General features: G+C 42.6%; 1 protein-coding gene across 3 annotated transcripts in view; it reads left to right on the forward strand.

Moving 5' to 3' along the window:
• DENND2B (DENN domain containing 2B) overlaps positions 1 to 19,036 on the forward strand; it is a 147,125-nt gene that overhangs the window by 86,086 nt on the left and 42,003 nt on the right. For all 3 annotated transcript variants that reach the window (XM_041729818.1, XM_041729817.1, XM_041729819.1), the window contains one exon: positions 7,257 to 7,361. In XM_041729818.1, the coding sequence (XP_041585752.1) occupies positions 7,282 to 7,361 (80 nt within the window). In that variant the 5' untranslated portion in view covers positions 7,257 to 7,281. The remainder of the gene's footprint in view (positions 1 to 7,256; positions 7,362 to 19,036) is intronic.

Consider the following 19,036-nt stretch of genomic DNA (forward strand, 5'->3'; position numbering starts at 1 on the left):
AGGCATATTGTCATGTCCATGGTTAGGTCCATGAAAAAATATCACACAGATGTTTAGAAATATCCACCTAAACAAGGGAGAATGGTTTTGTTTTGCTCTAGGATAGGAAGGTTCATTCTTAGAGTTTGGGCATCCTCAGAAGGAGCTCCTTTCAAAGCCTGACCTGATGGGTCCCTTCTTGGACCTTAAGCAGAGTATTTGTGGTCAAAGGATTAGATTATAGAGAGAAGGAGTGGGAGACATTTGCAAGATGAAAGCTGGCCTGAGCAAAAGCTAGGAGCCTTTCAGAGGTCTTTCCTCCAGTGGCAGTGAGGAGAATAGATGGGGAGTTTCAAATGGCTAAGAGGTGTTGCCTTGCCCCAGAATAGGCTCCTCTTCCTGGCACTGCACAGGTCCAGCTGTCTAGAGGCTTCATGTGGATTCTCATCCACAGCATCCTCTTAACCCTTCCTGTGGGGACTCAGGGCTGCAGCACTCACCTGCTGATGGAGAATCAGGTCAGAGAGCTGAGTAAAGCTGACCAGCTGCAGGCACTGGATGGGGAGGGACAGCTGCAAACTGGAAAGAACCTACTGCATCTAAATGGGCCACTTTCACTCAGTCTAGTCAACTGTGGCCGCACAGAAATGCAGACGGTGATGTCAGATTTTCTAATTTTTCAAAAGAAAGGCCAGAATCTGACTTTTTATTTGTATTTTATTTGTACCCACCCACTTTTTAAAATGTTTGATAACTAATACAAAAATTTTTAAGAAATAAAGGGATGGCCAGATGGGACATGTTTTTGCTCTTGCAAACCATCAGTTTATGTCTTCCAGTATGAAGTGTTTTTCCCAGGAGTTGAAAGTGAGGTGACAGTGAGGGAAGTAGATGTTAGCTACCAGAGGTGGGTGGCAGAAAGAGCTAGTCTGAGATACAGGAACACTAAGCACACCCGAGAATTGAGGAACTGTTTAGAGGAGACATTGATAATGCTTTCCCTGGACCTCACGCTATACTTGCTCCTTTGTCGTTGAGGGGCAGGGAAGAAGAAGCTGAGGGCTGGGAGGAGGAGGAATGAATGTGAATGAACATCCATCTTTTATTTGCTTACAGCTGGGCAAACTTTAGGAGAAGGGTCAGTAGTGACCCTTTGTACGTTTCCAAGTCCTCAGAAAGCAATAGGACACAAGTTTTCACACTTACAGGTATATAAACTAGCTTAAAATGTTGGGATCCCTGGGTGGCTCAGTGGTTTAGCACCTGCCTTTGGCCCAGGGCGTGATCCTGGAGTCCCGGGATCTCAGGCTTCCCGCATGAAGCCTGCTTCTCCCTCTGCCTGGGTCTCTGCTCTCTCTCTCTCTCTCTCTGTCTGTCTCATAAATAAATAAAATCTTTTTAAAAAATCCAAATTCCCAGTCCCCACCATTATAGATTCCCATCAGGAGGTGGAGGTGGGGCCTGGGACTCTATTTTTAACAAGCATCCCATTGACGTGAAGGAGAGGAAGTGGACAGTGGAGTCAGACAGAGCTGAGCCCACATTCCTGCTCCATTCTTTCACGGGGTGAGTGATCTTGGGCCAGTTATTTAATTTCTCTGAACCTAAATTTCCTGATCGGAAAAATGGGTCTGTATTGTTACTACCTTGTAGAAGAGCTGAATTAGAAGATGATTAGAGGTAATACAGAGTCCTGGCTCTGTGCTGGGGCACTGGTGCAGGCTAGCTGGGCTCAAATTCCCGCTGGGCCACTTTCCTCTAGCCAGGTGACTTGGGGCAAGCCATTTAACTGCTCTGTATCTTGGTTTCCTTGGTAACATGTAAATAATAATAGGACCTACTTCTTAGGCTTGTTTCTAGGATTAAATAATTTAATATATGTGAAGTGTTTATAACTTCAGCTATTATATAAAGAATGTGGGAACATGCCTTAATAAATGTACCTTCGCTTTTCCTTAAGTCCTCTTACTGTGGGTGACAAATAGGTTAAGGCTTACTTCAGATGTCACCTCTCTATGAGGCATTCCTGGGGTCTACTTTTTACTTGACTCTTCTCCCTTAATAGTTATATCCTCCAGGGCAGGGACTGTGTCTGTCTGCTTTTATATCCTAGTACCTTGCACAGTGCTTGCATAGAGCAAATGGATTGAATGACAGTAACAGGGAGTCTGAGAATGACTCAAGGCCGGGAATGGAGTGGTTGCTTTCCAGATACCTAGAGAAGCATGATCTGGATGAAAAACTATTTACTAAGCTTCAGTGTGCCAGGCAATCATGTGAGGTAGGTCATGCTATTATTATTGCTCTTAAAGTGAGAAATGAGTCTTTGAAACTCACTTGTGTAGTGTCACTTAACTATTGTTGATAGAGGCAGGGTTGGCATTAGTTATCTGACCCCGAGTCAGGTGTTCTTCCCACAGCACCTCAAGGACCTGGGACTGGTTTCTTTGTCTCAATGTAGAGTTTGTAGAAAAATTCTAGAGATACCTTATTATAGTCCTTTCTCTGGATAGTCCTGACTCTTCAGATAGTTGCCTATTTGTCAGAGATGGGTTTTTGAGCAACTCGTGATTGGTTGTAGATGCTAATTGAACAATTCCATTTTTTAAACATGCAGTTTCTGCCTAGACTTTGCCATCAATGAGCCTGGGAACTAAACTAGCGAAACAGCCTCTCAACCCAGTGGGTGTTTCTTCCTTTCTGCTCCATACCCAGTGGGTGTTTCCTCTAACTGGAGTATCTTCTCTCCTTGCAGCCAGACTAGCCAAAGGTGTCAGGGTGAAAGCGTAGATGAGAGCCTAGAGTTGCTCTTAGGGCCCTGGAAGAAGCAGTGCTCCCCAGGAAGCCAGCCATGTGGAATGCTCAAGTCTGTGCTTTAGGTGTAAAGGGTTAGCCTGGTCCTTAGTTCCTCAAGCCCCTAGATTATTCCCTGATCTGATAGACCTGGCGTAGAGAGAGCAGATAGGAGGAAGGATGATCAGTTGGCATCTGTGTTCTTCTGACTGAGTGGGCCTGTCTGGGGTTCTCAGCAGTGCCTGCCCAAGATGCCTGAACTCCTAGGCTACTTTTGAGAATAGCAGCTGTGCTCTTACAGACGCGTGATCAAGAGTCTTTGCCATGGGCCTCATAGAAATTTTGATCCATTCTTCTCTTGGTTACTTCTTCACAGGATTTTTCTTCTTGGCCCAAGCAAGTGTCAGAGTCATCTGACAATTTTCCTTCTTACTAAGTTGGCTCTGTTCTCATATTCGACTACATAAAAGCATTTCTGAGCAGCAGGCCCACCCTCCTTAGATCGGAAATTTGGGGAAAGAGAGAATATATTTTTTATCATGTTATTTTAATATCTTTCAGTTTTTGGTCTTTCCACAAATCTTTGCCCTTTCCCTGAGGACTTGCCCTGGAGCTGCTAGAGCATGTCTAGTGTTGTTTTGATGGGTTATGATGGTTATTGTGACCATTGTTACCATGGGCACAGTTGAAAGCTAATGCTTAGCATGTTGATTCCTTGTAGCACTGTTCCCTGAGGACCCTGGGAACTGGCCTGGAAAAACTTCCAGAGGCTGCCTCTTTTCTTCCTTCTTTCGTTGCACATACAGCTATATGCCAAGCACTTAGCTTGGCACTGGGCTGGGGCGAATAAAGAATATCTCATGAGAGCCAGTGTGCACAGATGCTCTGGTGGTAGGATTGACTTCTCCTTCCCATCATCATCATCATCATCATCATCCATCACTAACATGCTGTATACTTAGGTATATAAAGATTTTTCCCCCCAGTGTGTAGAGAAGGCTTTTCTCTACTTTATGAAGGATAAAAATGAGGCTTAGATCTGGTTTTCTTTTTCCAAAAGCGTCTTGTCATTGAGACCAATCACTTATTTGCACCAAGGTAATAAGTAAGATGGCCTCTAGGATTAAGGTCTTTAGTGGCTGTAAATAAATGTGTAACTTTCACATTCAAATATACTTCATTTTGGTCAGTGTGATGTAAATGCCAATCAGAGTGAGAACTACTGTTCAGCATCTGTGGAGGGGTGTTAGCCCAGGCCAGAGCGCACATACACGTTGGAAATACGCTTGGAGTATCCATTGTATTCTCTTTAACATCCACTCTCCATGGCACTTAAAAAATGTGTCTCTCATGAATAAATAAATAAAGTCCTTAAAAAATGTTTTTTTTTTGCCCTTAAGTTTTATTTTAACAGCTATATTGAGAGAATTCACATACCATAAAATTCACACATTTCAATTGTTTTTAGTATATTCACAGAGTTGTGCAACCATCACCACTATCGAATTCCAGTACTTTTCTTTCACCCCAAAAAGAAACCCATACTCACTGTAGCCATTCCCTGTTCTGGCACTCTCAACCCAGCCTAGGCAACCACTAATTTACTTTCTGTCTCTATAGATTTGCCTGATCTGGACATTTTGTAAAAATGGCGCCAGGGTTCATGCATATTCTAGAATGCATCAGTACTTCTCATTCCTTTTTATGTCAGAATTATAGTCCATTGTGTGGATATACCACATTTTGTTTATGCATCCATCCATTGATGGACATTTAGATTGTTTCTACTTTTTGGCTATCATGAATAATGCTGTTATGAACATCTGTGTACAGGTATTTGTGTGGACAGGATGCTTTTATTTCTCTTGGATATAAACCTAGGAGTGCATCATGCTGTGTCATATGGTAACTCTGTGAACAACTTTTCTGAACTGCTGAACTATTTTCCAAAATGGCTGCACATTGTACATTCTCATTAGTGATAAGTGAAGGTTCTAGTTTCTCCACAGCCTCACTAACATTTGTTTTTCTGTGTCTGTTTCGTTACAGTCATCCCTGTGGGTGTGAAGTGTAATAACTTATTGTAGTTTTGATTTCTAATTCCCTGATGACTAGTGATATTGAACATTGTTTCATCAGCTTATTGGCCAATTTTATGTCTCTGGAGAAATGTCTATTCAAATCCTTTGTCTAGTTTTTAATTGGATTATTTGTCTTATTGAATTGAAAGAATTCTTTATACATTCTGCATACAAGCTCCTTAGCAGATACATGATTTGCAGATAATTTCCTCCCGTTTGTGGGTGTCTTAAATTTCTTGGTGTTTTTTTTATAGCACAAAATTTTTAAATTTTGATATAATACAATTTATTTCTTTTTTCTTGCTGGTCATTTTGTTATATCTAAGAAACCATTGCCTAATCTGGTGTTATAAAGATTTACTCCTGTTTTCTTCTAGTCTTTAATTTGTAATTTTTAACTCTTATATTTAGGTCTGTGATCCATTTTTACTCATTTTTTTGTGTGGTATGAGGTAAGAGTCCTACTTTAGTTTTTGCATATGAATATCCAGTTATCCCAGCACCATTGGTTGAGAAGATTTCTTTCCTATTGAATAGTCTTGGCATCCTTGTTGAAAATCAATTGATCGTGAATGTTTAGGTTTATTTCTAGACTATCAATTTTCTTCCCTTGATCTCTATTTCTATTCTTATTACTGTATACACTGTCTTGATTACTGTGATTTTGTAGTATGTTTTGAAATTAGTCTGAGTTCTCTAACTTTATTCTTCTTTTTCAACATTGTTTTGGCTATTCTGGATCCCTCAGATTGCAATGAAATTTTAGGACCAGGTTGTCAGTTTCTGCAGTTGATGGATGTTCTGTTCAATTTATAAATCAGTTTAGTGGATATTGCTGTCTTAACAGTTTTGAATTTTCTGATCCATGAACATGGGATGTCTATTTATTTATGTTTTCTTTAATTTCTTTCAATGATGTTTCGTAGTTTGCAATATACAAGTTTTACACTTTTTTTGTTAAATTTATTCCCAAGGGGATCCCTGGATGGCTCAGCAGTTTAGCTCCTGCCTTCGGCCCAGGGCTTGATCCTGGAGACCCGGGATTGAGTCCCACATCAGGCTCCCTGCATGGAGCCTGCTTCTCCCTCTGCCTGTGTCTCTGCCCCTCTTTCTCTGTGTCTCTCAGGAATAAATAAAATCTTTATTTAAAAAAAATGTATTCCCAAGTATTTTTCTAAGTATTCTTAAAAATACTAAAGGATTTTTTTTGCTACTATTAATAATGGAATTGTTTTTCTTAATTTCATTTTCAGATTTTTCATTGCCAGTGTTTAGAAGTAAAACTGATTTTTAAAATATTACTCTATCCTGCAAACTTGCCTGACTTTTATATATTAGTTTAAGAATTTTTTAGTGGAAAAAAAAAAAAAAGAATTTTTTAGTGGAATCTTTTGGGTTTTCTATATACAAGATCATATCATTTGCAAATAAGAGAATTCTATTTCTTAAGTTTTAACCTTTTTTTCCTTTTATTATTTTAACATAAAGTAATGCTCCCTAAAGGATGAATGATATATATGCTAACTCTATATGGTACATGAATGGACATTTTTCACTTCATCGGTACTTAAATACCATAATGTATATTAGTTTTATTTTAATGGGTATTAGAAAAAATATGATAGCTCATAATTTTATGGTATTGGCTCAAATATTACTTTATCAGGATATTCTTCCCTGAACCTTTCTATTTCAAATAACAGATCTTCACTCTCCCTTTACCTTGCTTCATTTTCTTCTTCATACCACTTATCATCACCCTATATATTAAACATAAATGTACACTGATGTATCCCATACATGTGACATGTACAGCCTTGTTGTCTGTTTTTTCTGAGATGTGATCTCTCTGAGGGCAGACACTTTGTTTCATTCTTTGTTGGGTGGCAGTACCTAGGACATAAGTGCTCAGTAAATATTTGTTGAGTGACTAAATGATTAATTGTATAGAACAAGATTAAATCTTTTAAGACAAGCAAGTCAATTTCAAGTTGATTCAAGAAATATACTGAATAAATAGTTGTTCAGGAGGTATGCAAATTGGATGGAATTTGTCAAGGCTCTATGGCATGCTAGAAGTTTGGAGAAGAGGTAGAATGGAAATGAGAAGAAATGAGAAGAGGTAGAATGGAAATGAGAAGAAATGAGAAGAGGTAGAATGGAAATGGAGTTTTATGATTTTCTGTGAAGTGATAAGTTATCTGTTAGTTCATTGCCTAACCAGGATCAGGGGTCCCTCGAGGCTCTTAAACTATAACACATGGAATTAAATATATGTGGGAAAGTGGTTCCTGCCACCCGCCACAGAAACTCTCTTGGCAGTTTTGGAGGTCATCTGGAAATGTTTGAGGTACTTTTGGCTACCCATGGAAACTTGGCTAATAGGCCTTGTCTTTTTTGTAGGGCTCTGGGTTTGCAGAGAGCAGAAATGACCATGACTGCCAACAAGAATTCCAGCATCACCCACGGAGCTGGAGGCACTAAGGCCCCTCGAGGGACTCTGAGCAGGTGAGTAGGGGGAGCACTGCTAGGGGAATGGGGTTCACTGAAGGATGCCATCAAAGGACAGCCAGATGGCTTGGGTCCAGAATATAAGTGATTATCATCTTGACTCTGATGGTTATCCAGGTAAATGATGTGGTCCCTACTCATGCTGACTATGAGCAGAAGCCATCTCTAATATACATGCCGTTTTTTGCTTCTATAAGTGTCCATAGCAGAGAGCAAAGAGAGCCCAAAACAGACTTTGGTTTGTGCTATTGGAGGAGCCTAGAGCTCCAGGAATGAAGCCAGCATTTTCCTGGCTATATCCTTTTCCTAAGATGGGGACAGTTTGGGGCCTGTGCCTGAGCTAGGCTACACTGTAGTGAGGGAGGTTGACCACACTGAGGGTTGGGGTGGGGAGACAGTTATGCATATTAACACAGTTTGCAAGCAGAAGTCTAGGTTCTATAAGAATTTAGGCTGGGCTGTAAACAAAGCAGCTTGGGGATTTTCAGTCAATGTAAGCTATAATCCACTTTCCCGATTTTGTCTTTTTAAAAGTGGAATGTAGAATGATAGAAAAACCACAGATTTTGAAATCATATACAATTGGCTTCAAATCTAAGCCCTAACTACTAACTACCCCCCAAATAGTGAGATCTCAGGGCATTTTCCTAAGCCCTCCAAAATCTTGGATACTCCTCTATGAAATAATAATAATAGTAAGTATCTCACAGAGTTGCTGTGAGGATTAAATGAAATAATATATGTCAGTGCCTAGCATAGTGTCTGGCATAAAGCTTCTCAATAAATGTTAGCTCTCTTCCTGTGATGAGATAAAAGCTTCCAGAGCTGGAAGATCAATGTACAGCTCTCACCAGCGCTTCTCAAGTTTTAGTCAAGGCTGGATGCTGATGTCTTAGAAGAACCTCTGGGCTCTTTTATTAAAGCCATGTATGTACCTTTTCTAGCCCCTTCTGTTGAATCTAAGGTGGATAAATGTGGCTTTTGGGACCTTAGCCACTAGAATAGATAGCTTTGAGAAGGATGCTCAGCTTAGGTTGGGATAGGGCTATTCCTTTCTGGGTATCCGGGCTGTGCAGTGCCAGGCTGAGTCCGTGGGATGTGGCACACTCAGGTCCAGAGGTGGTAGGAGATGTTTGGTTCATTCAGAGCTGGAATCAACATATGGTTGACAGAATGGAGCTCTGCGCTGTGCTTCTGAGGAGTGAGTGGTGTGAATGAGGCACACATTCAGGAAACAGGAGGAATTTCCTACACCACACATTCCAGGTTTGGTCCTGGTGGAAAGGGTCTGGATGGACTGTGTCAACCAGACAGAGGTTCTGAAGTGTTAAGTACTTAACATCTTAGAACTTAGGTAGACAAATTGGTTAACTACTCTGCAGCAGCAAGACCAACAGGAACAGTCCCTACCTCCTGCCCTTGGACCTCCTCTAACCTACAGTTTCTTGCATACTTGCTTCCCTGAACTGGGCAAAGCAGAGAATGGCAGGGACCAACAGCTTCTTGGGTAAAACAGGTAGAAAACCTGAACTCTCCCAGGGCATGTTGGTGGGCACAGCAGAAACAGATCTAGATCTCAGTCTTTGTCTCCCATTGTCTGCTTCTGGGAACCACTTTGCTGGGCTCTTACCAGTCTGATGGCATGTTTTACTGTGACTTACTTGGCAGATGGAGACTGGGAACTAAGGTTCCCTTTTTTTTTTTTTTTATAAATCTGAGATCACATGAGTAAAATAAGCATTATTTGTGATTGTATAGTTTTATTCTTAATTGTAAAGAAATAGTATATTTAGAACCTGAATTAGAACTTACCATACTAGGGGCGCCTGGGTGGCTCAGTCAGTTGAGTGTCTTGCTTTCAGGTCAGGTCATGATCCCAGAGTCCCGCTTTGGGCTCCTTGCTCAGTGGGGAGCCTACATTTGCCTCTCCCTCTGCTATTCCCACCCCCGCTTGTACTCTCTCTGTCTCTCTCTCAAATAAATAAAATCTTAAAAAACAACAACAAAAAAGAAATTACCATACCAGCAGCCCTCAACTCTTTTAAATATTCATTCCCCCTGCAATTTCCACTATTTGAGGGGGTAGAGTGAGAGATGCAAGTTTTACATCAAGTCACAAAGCTAAATCAGGTCCACCAATGGGTACCTGTTTTTATTTGGAATATGTACCTATGTGTTTTAAATATTTTTAGAAATTGCTCCTCCTTTAGCTTCCGAGTGATGTTTGTAAATATCTGAGCCTCTGATGTGCCTAAAAAAGCATCCTTCCAGCCTCCCCTTTAAGTCTTCACTTCCCTTGCTTTTTGCTATATTTCTGCTTCCCTTCTGTTCTTTCATGGGCTGGAGTCACAGGCCTCCAGGGATAGCTATACCTTCTCTCAGAGGCTATTGCTGTACTGTAGGTGTTATTTTGAAATTGTTATCTAGTGGGTTCACTGGCTGTCTTTACCCCAGCCATCTCTGGAGGCTGTTCTTTGAGCTGAGTAGGGTGGTAAATTAGTTCATTTAGGAAGTCATTGTCAGTGGACTTTGGAGGCTTTCCTCCCAGATGCCAGGCTCTGTGAAAGACAATGGGGGAGAAAGAAGAAATATCCATTCTTTTTCTTCAAAGCATTTTACAACTTGGATTAATGACCTTGGCACCTGAATCTCTTAGACCTTTTAGTAGATGTTTGGCAATGACCTGAGGTTCCCCCCCCCCCTTTTTTTTTTATCATCACTAGCCCAGGGATCTCAGTGGGAAAAGACTCCTTGGTGTGTCAGGGAACTTTGGCTGAGGAGTGCAAGGGTGCTAGGGCCTGGAAAAGCCGAGTGTTTAATTCCTTGGCTGCTTTGGGGTCCCCCATGTCATCCATATAGAGACAGAGGAACCTAGTGATACTGAGGCATTTGTATCTCACTTGGAGGCGAGGAGGTCCTCTGGGGCATGGGAAAGGACAGCTGAGACCCTGTGGAACAGGCAAGATAGGTATTTGCAAGTTTGTGTCCTTAACTTGAATGAGACTTCACCTGAGCCAGTATGGGTTAAAGATCCTGGATTCCTTTTTTTTTTTTTTTTTTTTTGGTTCTTATGGCTATTTTGCTAATTTATTTCCTTATTTTTCCTCTGTAACCCAGTCTTGATTGGCAGGATATTTAGAAGGAGGAAATCTAAGCCTTTTCATTTAACCACCAAATGAATTTTATTCTTTGCTAGGTTTTGGTCTTTTGGAACAGGTTTCCCTTTCTCTCTATTGTTGAGGCAAAATGGGCACGTTGCTTCACCCTCAGCTGCCAGAGGTACCCTCCCTGAATATTGTTCCCACTCCAGCTCAAAAGATTTGGCTGCATCCAATTCTGGGGGTGGGAGGTGGAATTCTCAAAGCTCCCCTGGATTTCAGAGGTCGGGCTTTATGATGTTGTTGTTGATGACCTGGGGTGAGACTAGAAGTGGTCTGGTGTGGTGCCTTGCAAACAAGGAAGTGTTATGTTTAAAGCTAATTCAGCCACCTAAATGGGGCAAACTTCGCTGCTTCTTGCTCTCAGGAGATTAAACTTGTGCTGTGAGGCCTGGCAGGCAACAGGGCCTGTTCTCAGAAGACTCGTCATGCCTGCTGATTTCCTTGACAGCTTCTTCACTGTGAACCTCCAGCACTTGGGTCATTGCCCCATGGAAATACAGGCTATCAGTATCATGTTTGGGAAGCTTGCCTCTGGATGTAGGTGTGAGAAACTTGGGTGCCTATAAAAATGTAGACTTCTTAGGGTCACAGACTTTGACTTCTTTCCATCTCTCTTGAGCCTGGAATAATGCTTGGTATGTGGAAGATGATAACTATTTATTGGCCTTTTGATTAGATGTCTAAGAGATGAGTCTCTTCTAACATAGGCTGCTGTGCTAGTTGAGTCCTTGTAGTACCGTTCTAATAGGTCTTACCAACTTTGGGCTCCCTTTCCATTCAGTTCCCAAACTCTTAGAAAGGCAGAATTGAAAGGAATCTGAGAACTCATTCAGTCTAACCCACTTGTTTTGCGAAGTTGAGATGTAGAAAAAGAAGAGGTGCCCTTCCGAAATACAAAGCTAATGGGAGAAAGAACTCAAGCCTAGCTCTCTTGATCCTTCTGTCGTTTTATTGTACCACTACATTCACCTCCCTCTAAACATTCCTGGGATCTTCTTTCTCAGAAACTATTGTCAAGTGTGATATGGTCAAATTTGGCCTGGCTTGTAAGGCTTTTATAAAAGCTGTGGTCTTTCTTTCTACTCTTAACTCTTCACTGTTGTCTAATTCAAACCTGACATTTCTGCCAGTCTAGGTGCAAATATTACTTCCTTCCCAGTGCTTTTGTTAACCACCCAGTTAAGAAGGATTTCCCTCCTCTCTGTATTCACTCTTAGAACCTTTGGTTTGGAGCCTCCAAGTGGCACTTACCATATAGTACCTCATGGGGGGATTTTTGTGGGGGTCTTATTTCCCCTACTCAGTTGGAACTCTTTGGAGGCCCAGCACATACTCTTTTGGAATGTAAGAGTTGGAGGGGTCTTGGGATTCTTTTGGCTCAGTTACTTGTTGCATAGGAGGAAGCTAATACCCACGTAGCTAATTGACAGTGGAACCATAATTTCAACTCACATTTGCAGATTTCTGTGCAGAGGAAGGCATTGGTTTGTAATATGGTGAAATCCAGAGAGGTCTTGGGGTCCCATTGCTAAAGTGGGCACAGATCTGGACCCTTTGCCCTAGATTTCAGGAGGAGGATAAGAGCTAGCAAATAGGGAAAAGCTCCTGGGAGTGGTGGCTGTGGGTAAAAGATAGTGGTGCAAAGCCTGCCCTTGTGTGGCAGGCCACCTCTCAGGAGGACCTGTGGCTTTAGCCCCCTGTTACCTGAGATTCTTCCTGGAGTCCAACCATAATGTCAGTAGTATATGGTTATTTATTGCTGCATAACAAACAGCCTTAAAGTTAGTGGCTTAAAATATTAATAGTCATTTATTTTGCTCACAAATTGCAATTTGGCTAGGGTTCATTAGGGAAAGCTTGTCTCTATTCCTTGAAGCCTTGGTGACTCAGTGGCTAAGGGCTGGAGTCATCTGAAGACTTGTTCACTTACATGTCTGACTGTTGATGCTGGCAGTCAGCTGGAACCTCAGCTGGAAAACACCTACATGTGGCCTCTGTGTTTGGTTGCACGCTTTTACAGCGTGATGTCTGGATTCCAAGAGTGAGCACCTCAAGAGATCTAGGCAGGAATGCATGACATTTTATTACCTAGCCTCAGAAGTTGCATGGTGCTGTTCTGTTTTACACTGTTGATGAAGGTGATAAAAGAGCTCTGCACCTAGTTCCAACTTGGTAGTGTGTGTGAGGGTGCTCCCCTGCACCACTAGGCAGTTCTCTGACCACAGCTCGGTGCCCTACAATTCAACTTGTCTGAGACTATCTATCCAGAGATAGCATCAGATCCCACAGGTTAAGGATCTCTCAGTCCTACAGACTGCCCTTTGCCTCAGATGCTAATCTCAAGCCCAGGTTGTTACCTGTGTTTCTGACAGACTGGCTAAACATCAGAAATTCCCAGGAACCCCTCCTTGGTTTCATGAATTTACTAGAGTGGCTCACGGAACTCAGGAAACCCATTTACTCATGAGAATATCAGTTTATTACAAAGGATATTAACGGATACAAATCAACAGCCAGATGAAGAGATACATAGGGTGAGGCCCAAACAAAGGCTGTTCTGTCCCTGGGAGCTCGGGCCTGGCATAGTGGCATGTAGAAGCATTCTGATTCATCAATCTGAAACTTCTCTAACCCCTGTCCTTTTGGGTTTTCATGGAGGCTTCAGTTACATAGTCATGATTAATGAGATCATTGGCCATTAGTGGTTGATTCGACCTCCAGTCTGTTTCCCCTCCCTGGAGTTCTGGGGAAGAGAACAACAGAAAGTTCTAACCCTCTAATTACAAGGTTGGTTTTCCTGGTAAACAGAGGCCAGGCTTAGGTGTAGTCCCACAAGTCACTTCATTTACATGACAAAAGACACCTTGATTGCTGTTATCACTTAGGCAATTCTAAGGGTTTTAGGAGACCTGTGCCAAAAATGGGTCTAAGACCAATTCTGTATTTCTTATTATAAATCACAATATCACACAAGAGGAGGGAAGATCAGTCCCACTTGATGAGAGGACTATCAACTTCACATTTAGTAGAAAGCCATGTGAGATGGGATAGGAGTTGTGGTCACTCTCTTTAGAAAATGCAGTCTTAAAAAGAAGAAAAGAAAAGAAAGGAAAAGAAAATGCAGTCTGCCGTAGTCTGCCCTCTGATCACAAAAATTCACATCCTTCCCGAAGATGAAATACACTCAGTCTCTCCCCTAAGGTCCCAAGTCTATCTTATTAATGGCATCCATGTGAAGTCTAAGATCTCATCATATATGTCTGGTTTGGGTGTGGATGGAAACTCTTTGGGTACAGTCCCTTTCTTTCAGTGCATGAAGCTCCTTGAGCACTATTCCTCCTGGTGTGAAGGTCTGTAAATGAAAGAGAATATGTACCTGCGCCCGGAATAGCTGGTGGGACAGGCCCAGAATAACTGTTGTAGATACTCCTTTTCAGAAAGGAAAACTGGAGACCACGCAGCTGTGACTGGCCCATTGTAATCCGTACATGCAGTGAGGCACAAGTTAGCAGCTCCTCGGTGAAGTCTTGGTTTTACAGCCCAGGAGGCATTTACCTTGTCTCTGGCTCCACCCTCAGGGCTTTTGGTTCTGTCCTGACTCTGACTCCCTTTCTCTCAAAAGTAGCCCATTCTTACAGGTGAGTACTTTTCTCCATCTGCTTCATGTCCATAATATTTCACGTGTCCAGATGGTCCGCACTTCATTTCAGACCACCTCTGTGCTTTCCAGTCCCAGCTGATATGCTCCATTTAAGAATTTGGTGGGTTTCTTCTGGATCACTTTATTATCCACCGCAGTAGACAGAAGGCACAGGTACAAATCACTTCACCGCGAGCCCCTTCCCGCTTTAGGTTCCCCGTGAGAACCCTCTGGGACCAGGGGTTCTTAAGAGTCTCCGAAGCCTATGCCTCTTAAGGCCACCCTTAAGATCATTAGAAGGCCTTTGGCCTGTCTCTCTGTACAACTCTCTGAGGCAATGCTTGAAACCATTTGTTTAGGTCTTGACAGAGGATTTTTTTTAGGACTAGACAAAGATCTAGTCCTACTCTAGATTTTTGTTAAAGAGATTTATTGAGGGATAATGAGAGTACAGTAAATGGAACAATTTAAAGTGTACCATCTGATTAGTTTACACACCAGCATGCACATACACACACAATAAAACTGCCACCACAGTCTGGAAGCCATTTCTTAATTTGAGAATTTTGTGCTGTCTAGAGAAACAGAAGCTAGTGTTTCTTTCTAACGCAGAAAGCCCTTTTTCATTGCTGTTTCCTTTCAGTGTTGCTTGACAACTAAACAGGCCTTTTTTGGCTCCTCCCTTCTCTCCTTTACTGCAGGCAGCTAAGATATCAGACAGCACCTGGAGTGCTCTGCTTTGAGGTGCTTTAAGCTGGGTCACTGAATTAGGTATATTTCCTATTTTCCGTGTCACTACTGGTGACAAAATTACCAAACTTTTCAGCATTTATGAGGGTCCCCCTTCCTCTAGCTTCTACTGACATTCTCTTGATTTCCCTTAAGCCCCTCCTGACAGCCTGTCGCTCAGTCCCGAAGTCAGTGACTTAGGATTTTGTTTCAACAGCCCCCCCTATTCCTAAATGCCAAAAACTGTTCTACTTACCTAGTGCTACAGAACTACCCCAGAATTTATGGTGTCAATAACCACTTTATTATGCTCACAGACTCTGTAGCCTAGGCATTCAGAGAACACTGCAGAGATGGCTAGTCTTGCTCCACAGTGTCTGGCACCTTGCCTGGAAAGACTTGAAGGCATAGGATGACTCACTGACTAGGGGCCAGTATCACCTAGAGGTGTCTTGTCTCATGTCTGGGAGTTGATGTTGGCTATTTTTGGAACCTCAGCTGAGACTGTTAAACACCTATAGGTACCCTCTCTGCATGATCTGAGCTTCCTCACAGCTTGGGAGATAGGAGGTAGAAGCTGCCGGTTTCTTGAGGCTTGGGTCTGAAAACTGGCACAAATTCATTTCACTTGTGTTCTATTGGTCAAGCATTGAAGAAAAGGGATGATTTTTATAGGAGGCATGTCAAAGGATTGGGGGACCATTTTTTTTTTTTTAAGATTTTATTTAAGAGAGAGAGAGAGAGAGAGAGAGAGAGAGGTGGGGAGGGGCAGAGGGAGTGATAGAGAAAAGCAGATTCCCTGCTGAGCAGGGAGCCTGATGCAGGGTTCAATCCTAGGACCCTTGGGATCATGATCTGAGCCAAAGGCAGATGCTTAACTGACTGAGCCACCCAGGCGCCTCCAGGAGACCATGTTTTAAAACCATCACAAGTATCTTTAGTATGGTTTCCTGGAACATTTCTCTCCCTGTTGGCTTCGCATAGTACCTGGTTCTGCTTTGTAGACCATTTTTACTGGACTAGGGTATTGGGGATATCCCTGGAAGGTATCATTTTTTTTTTTTTTACCAGTCTCAGGGAAGACTTCCATCTTTTAAATACTCTGAGTTCATTGTGGCTACTACTTAGAGGTCTCAGAGGACCCACAGAAGAGCCCACTCATCCTCTTTGTGCTTCCCTAGAAATCAGCGGGAAGGCAGGCAGGTATAGCTTTGGTAGATTCTTGTTTGGAAGTGGAAAGGTGACTCAATTTCTGCTCTGACCCTAGCTACCATACTACTTAATCTGACAAGCTATGCTTGACCTCAAGAGTCTCTGTAGATGGTGGCCCATAGGTAACCTCACTTGCAGGATGAGGTTATCCTGGATCCATCTGAGATGAGGTTGCTTTGGGAACAGGAAGGCCAAGTTGTGAGTGTCACCCCATCCTTTGGCTTTTTTTCAGGACTATCCCAGCGTGGGATGTCAGTGGGAGTTTTTGAGCTGAGCCCCTCCTCTGGCCTGGGGAAAAAGCTTCTGGACTTGCCATGGGACTCCCGCAGCCTTCCTGTCCTTCTCCTTCTTGTGTGCCTCAGAGTACAGCCTTGAGGGAATGTAGTGAGAATGTTGGGTTCACTGTTGGGGCAGTCACTGTGTGGTGGGAGGATGCTGATGTCCACTGAGTCAGCAAGGGCCCATCTTCATTGAACAGCCTTAGAATGGTGAATGGCCAACTCCCAGGCAGTTTCCCCGGGGAACAGGCTAGACACCTGTTTAGTAGAGACTAAGCATATTGGAAGCTGGGCTCTGCGTAACCTCAATCTGCAGACAAGCTTGCTTCATGGCATCCACAGCCCATCTGGTTACCTCTGGGACTATTTCCTAGACCCATGGGAGCCTTCCCCAACTGGCCCCAACTTGGTCCTCTTCCTGATACTGACACAGTCAGAAGCCCTGTCACCAGAGCATGGTGAGTTCAGAAACCTCTCATTACCAAGGACTAAAATAGCCTTCCTTCCCAGATAGTTTTTGGCTGTACTTGGCAGTATATGGGGCATCCCTTGGCATGAATGCTTACTGCTGTGGTCCTGATCACTAAGTGAAGGGTTGTGTTGTGTTCTTATGAAACAATACCAGAGGGAGGGGCACATACTTGGCATTTTAATTCTCACTTTCTATGTATACACATACTGCACATGTTGCTTTTTCTTTAAATTTCTCTTTTCAGGGCAGCCCAGGTGGCTCAGCAGTTTGGCGCTGCCTTCAGCCCAGGGTGTGATCCTGGAGACCCGGGATCGAGTCCCATGTCGGGCTCCCTGCATGGGGCCTGCTTCTCCCTCTGCCTGTGTCTCTGCCTCTCTCTCTCTCTTTTCTCTATGTATTCTCATGAATAAATAAATAAAATCTTTAAAAAAATTTTTCTCTTTTCATACCCTTAGTTCATACTCTATTTCCTACTCACTTGTCTTATATATTTGTCTGTATGTGAGTGTTTATTCTCCTCTGTTTTACTTAAATTTCCTTTGCATTCTCCCCTCCCCCTTTCTCTTTTTATCTGTTTATCTTACCCGCCCCCCCCTCCCCCACCTTTTTTTTTATACCTTACTCCCTGTCCTATAAATGTTGATTTTGGCCAGTCACGTGCTGCAGTGTTGGCATCCATGCCTGTGCTGAGCAGCAGATCTGGCTGCATGCTGACAAGGCGGTGGTATGAGTGCCCAGTTTCAGAGTGTCTATTTCCCCAGAGGCAAGCCTGGGATTTTAGAATATAGAGCAAAAGATGATCAGAGCACAGTTTTAGGTGTCTTTTCACTGTGCTATCTTTACTTTTATATTTCTTTTACCTGCCTGGAGCTATTTATGGTATTCAAGCACTTTTTAAATGTGTATCATTTTAGCCACATAGCTAGTATGTAAGGATACTCAGAGCAAGTGTTTTCCTGCTTTTATGGATAAAGAATTTGAGGCTCAGAGAATTGAGATGACTTTTCCATGAGGACATTCAGAAAGTGAGGGAACCAGGACCATAGGAAACCCAAGTTTCTAGACTCTTGGTCTGGTATATGAGTTTTGCCTTATGGGAGGGGGCTTTGGGAACCAACAGCCATGCTAGTCTGTACTAAGTGCTTTGTGTAACTTTTTGTGTTGTTCTTCAGGTCATATGTCACAGAGGGGGAGGCAGGGAAGTCTGAACAATATCCTGGGAAGGCATAAAGAGACCTAGGTCTTAACCATTTATTTTATTATTATTTTTTTAATTTTTATTTACTTATGATAGAGAGAGAGAGGCAGAGACACAGGCAGAGGGAGAAGCAGGCTCCATGCACCGGGAGCCCGACGTGGGACTCGATCCCGGGTCTCCAGGATCGCGCCCTGGGCCAAAGGCAGGCGCCAAACCGCTGCGCCACCCAGGGATCCCTAACCATTTATTTTTTATTCGTTCATTTAGCATTCAACATATTGATTCCTACTAAATTCTAGATGCAGTGCAAAGAGTAAGGGATATCAAGATTAATAAGACACCATCACCACCTTCAACTAGATCCACTCATAGCCTAGTAAGGGAGGCAAGTGAGGAAACAATATAGTCCAATAACATGTTACAAGTACTATAACAGACATTTTTCTTGGTGCAGTGGAGGCATCAAAACTTGGCCATCTCCACCTGGATGAAGGGGGTAGGGTCAAGAGAGATTCCAGAGCAGAGCTACAGAGATGTGTAAGTGAACAAGCCAAAATTCTAGGAAAAGGAAACAATGTGTGAAGGCCTAGAGGCATGAAAAACGAGGATTTTGATGTGGGTGGGTTTGGGGATTATATGTAGGAAAAGAATGAGATGACAAAGGAAAAATAGGGACCAGATCATGGGGAGCCCTATCCTTGCCAGAGAATTTGCACTTCCTTCTGTGATCAGTGGGAAGTTTCAAGCTTGAAGAGTTTTGTTTGTTTGTTTGTTTGTTTATTTATTTATTTATTTTTGAGTTTTGTATTTTAGAAACATGTCAGAAGGTGAGAAGGTGAGAAGACTGACTAGAACTGGGTTAAGATTGAAGGTAGAGAAATTAAGAGATCATTTTAATAGTCCTGTTGAAAGATCAGATCTGAACCAAGGAAGTAGCAGTAGCAGTAGGTCCTCTTCCTGATACTGACACACTGACACACTG

Source organism: Vulpes lagopus, chromosome 15 (assembly GCF_018345385.1).
Source record: "Vulpes lagopus strain Blue_001 chromosome 15, ASM1834538v1, whole genome shotgun sequence".
NCBI lineage: Eukaryota > Metazoa > Chordata > Mammalia > Carnivora > Canidae > Vulpes > Vulpes lagopus.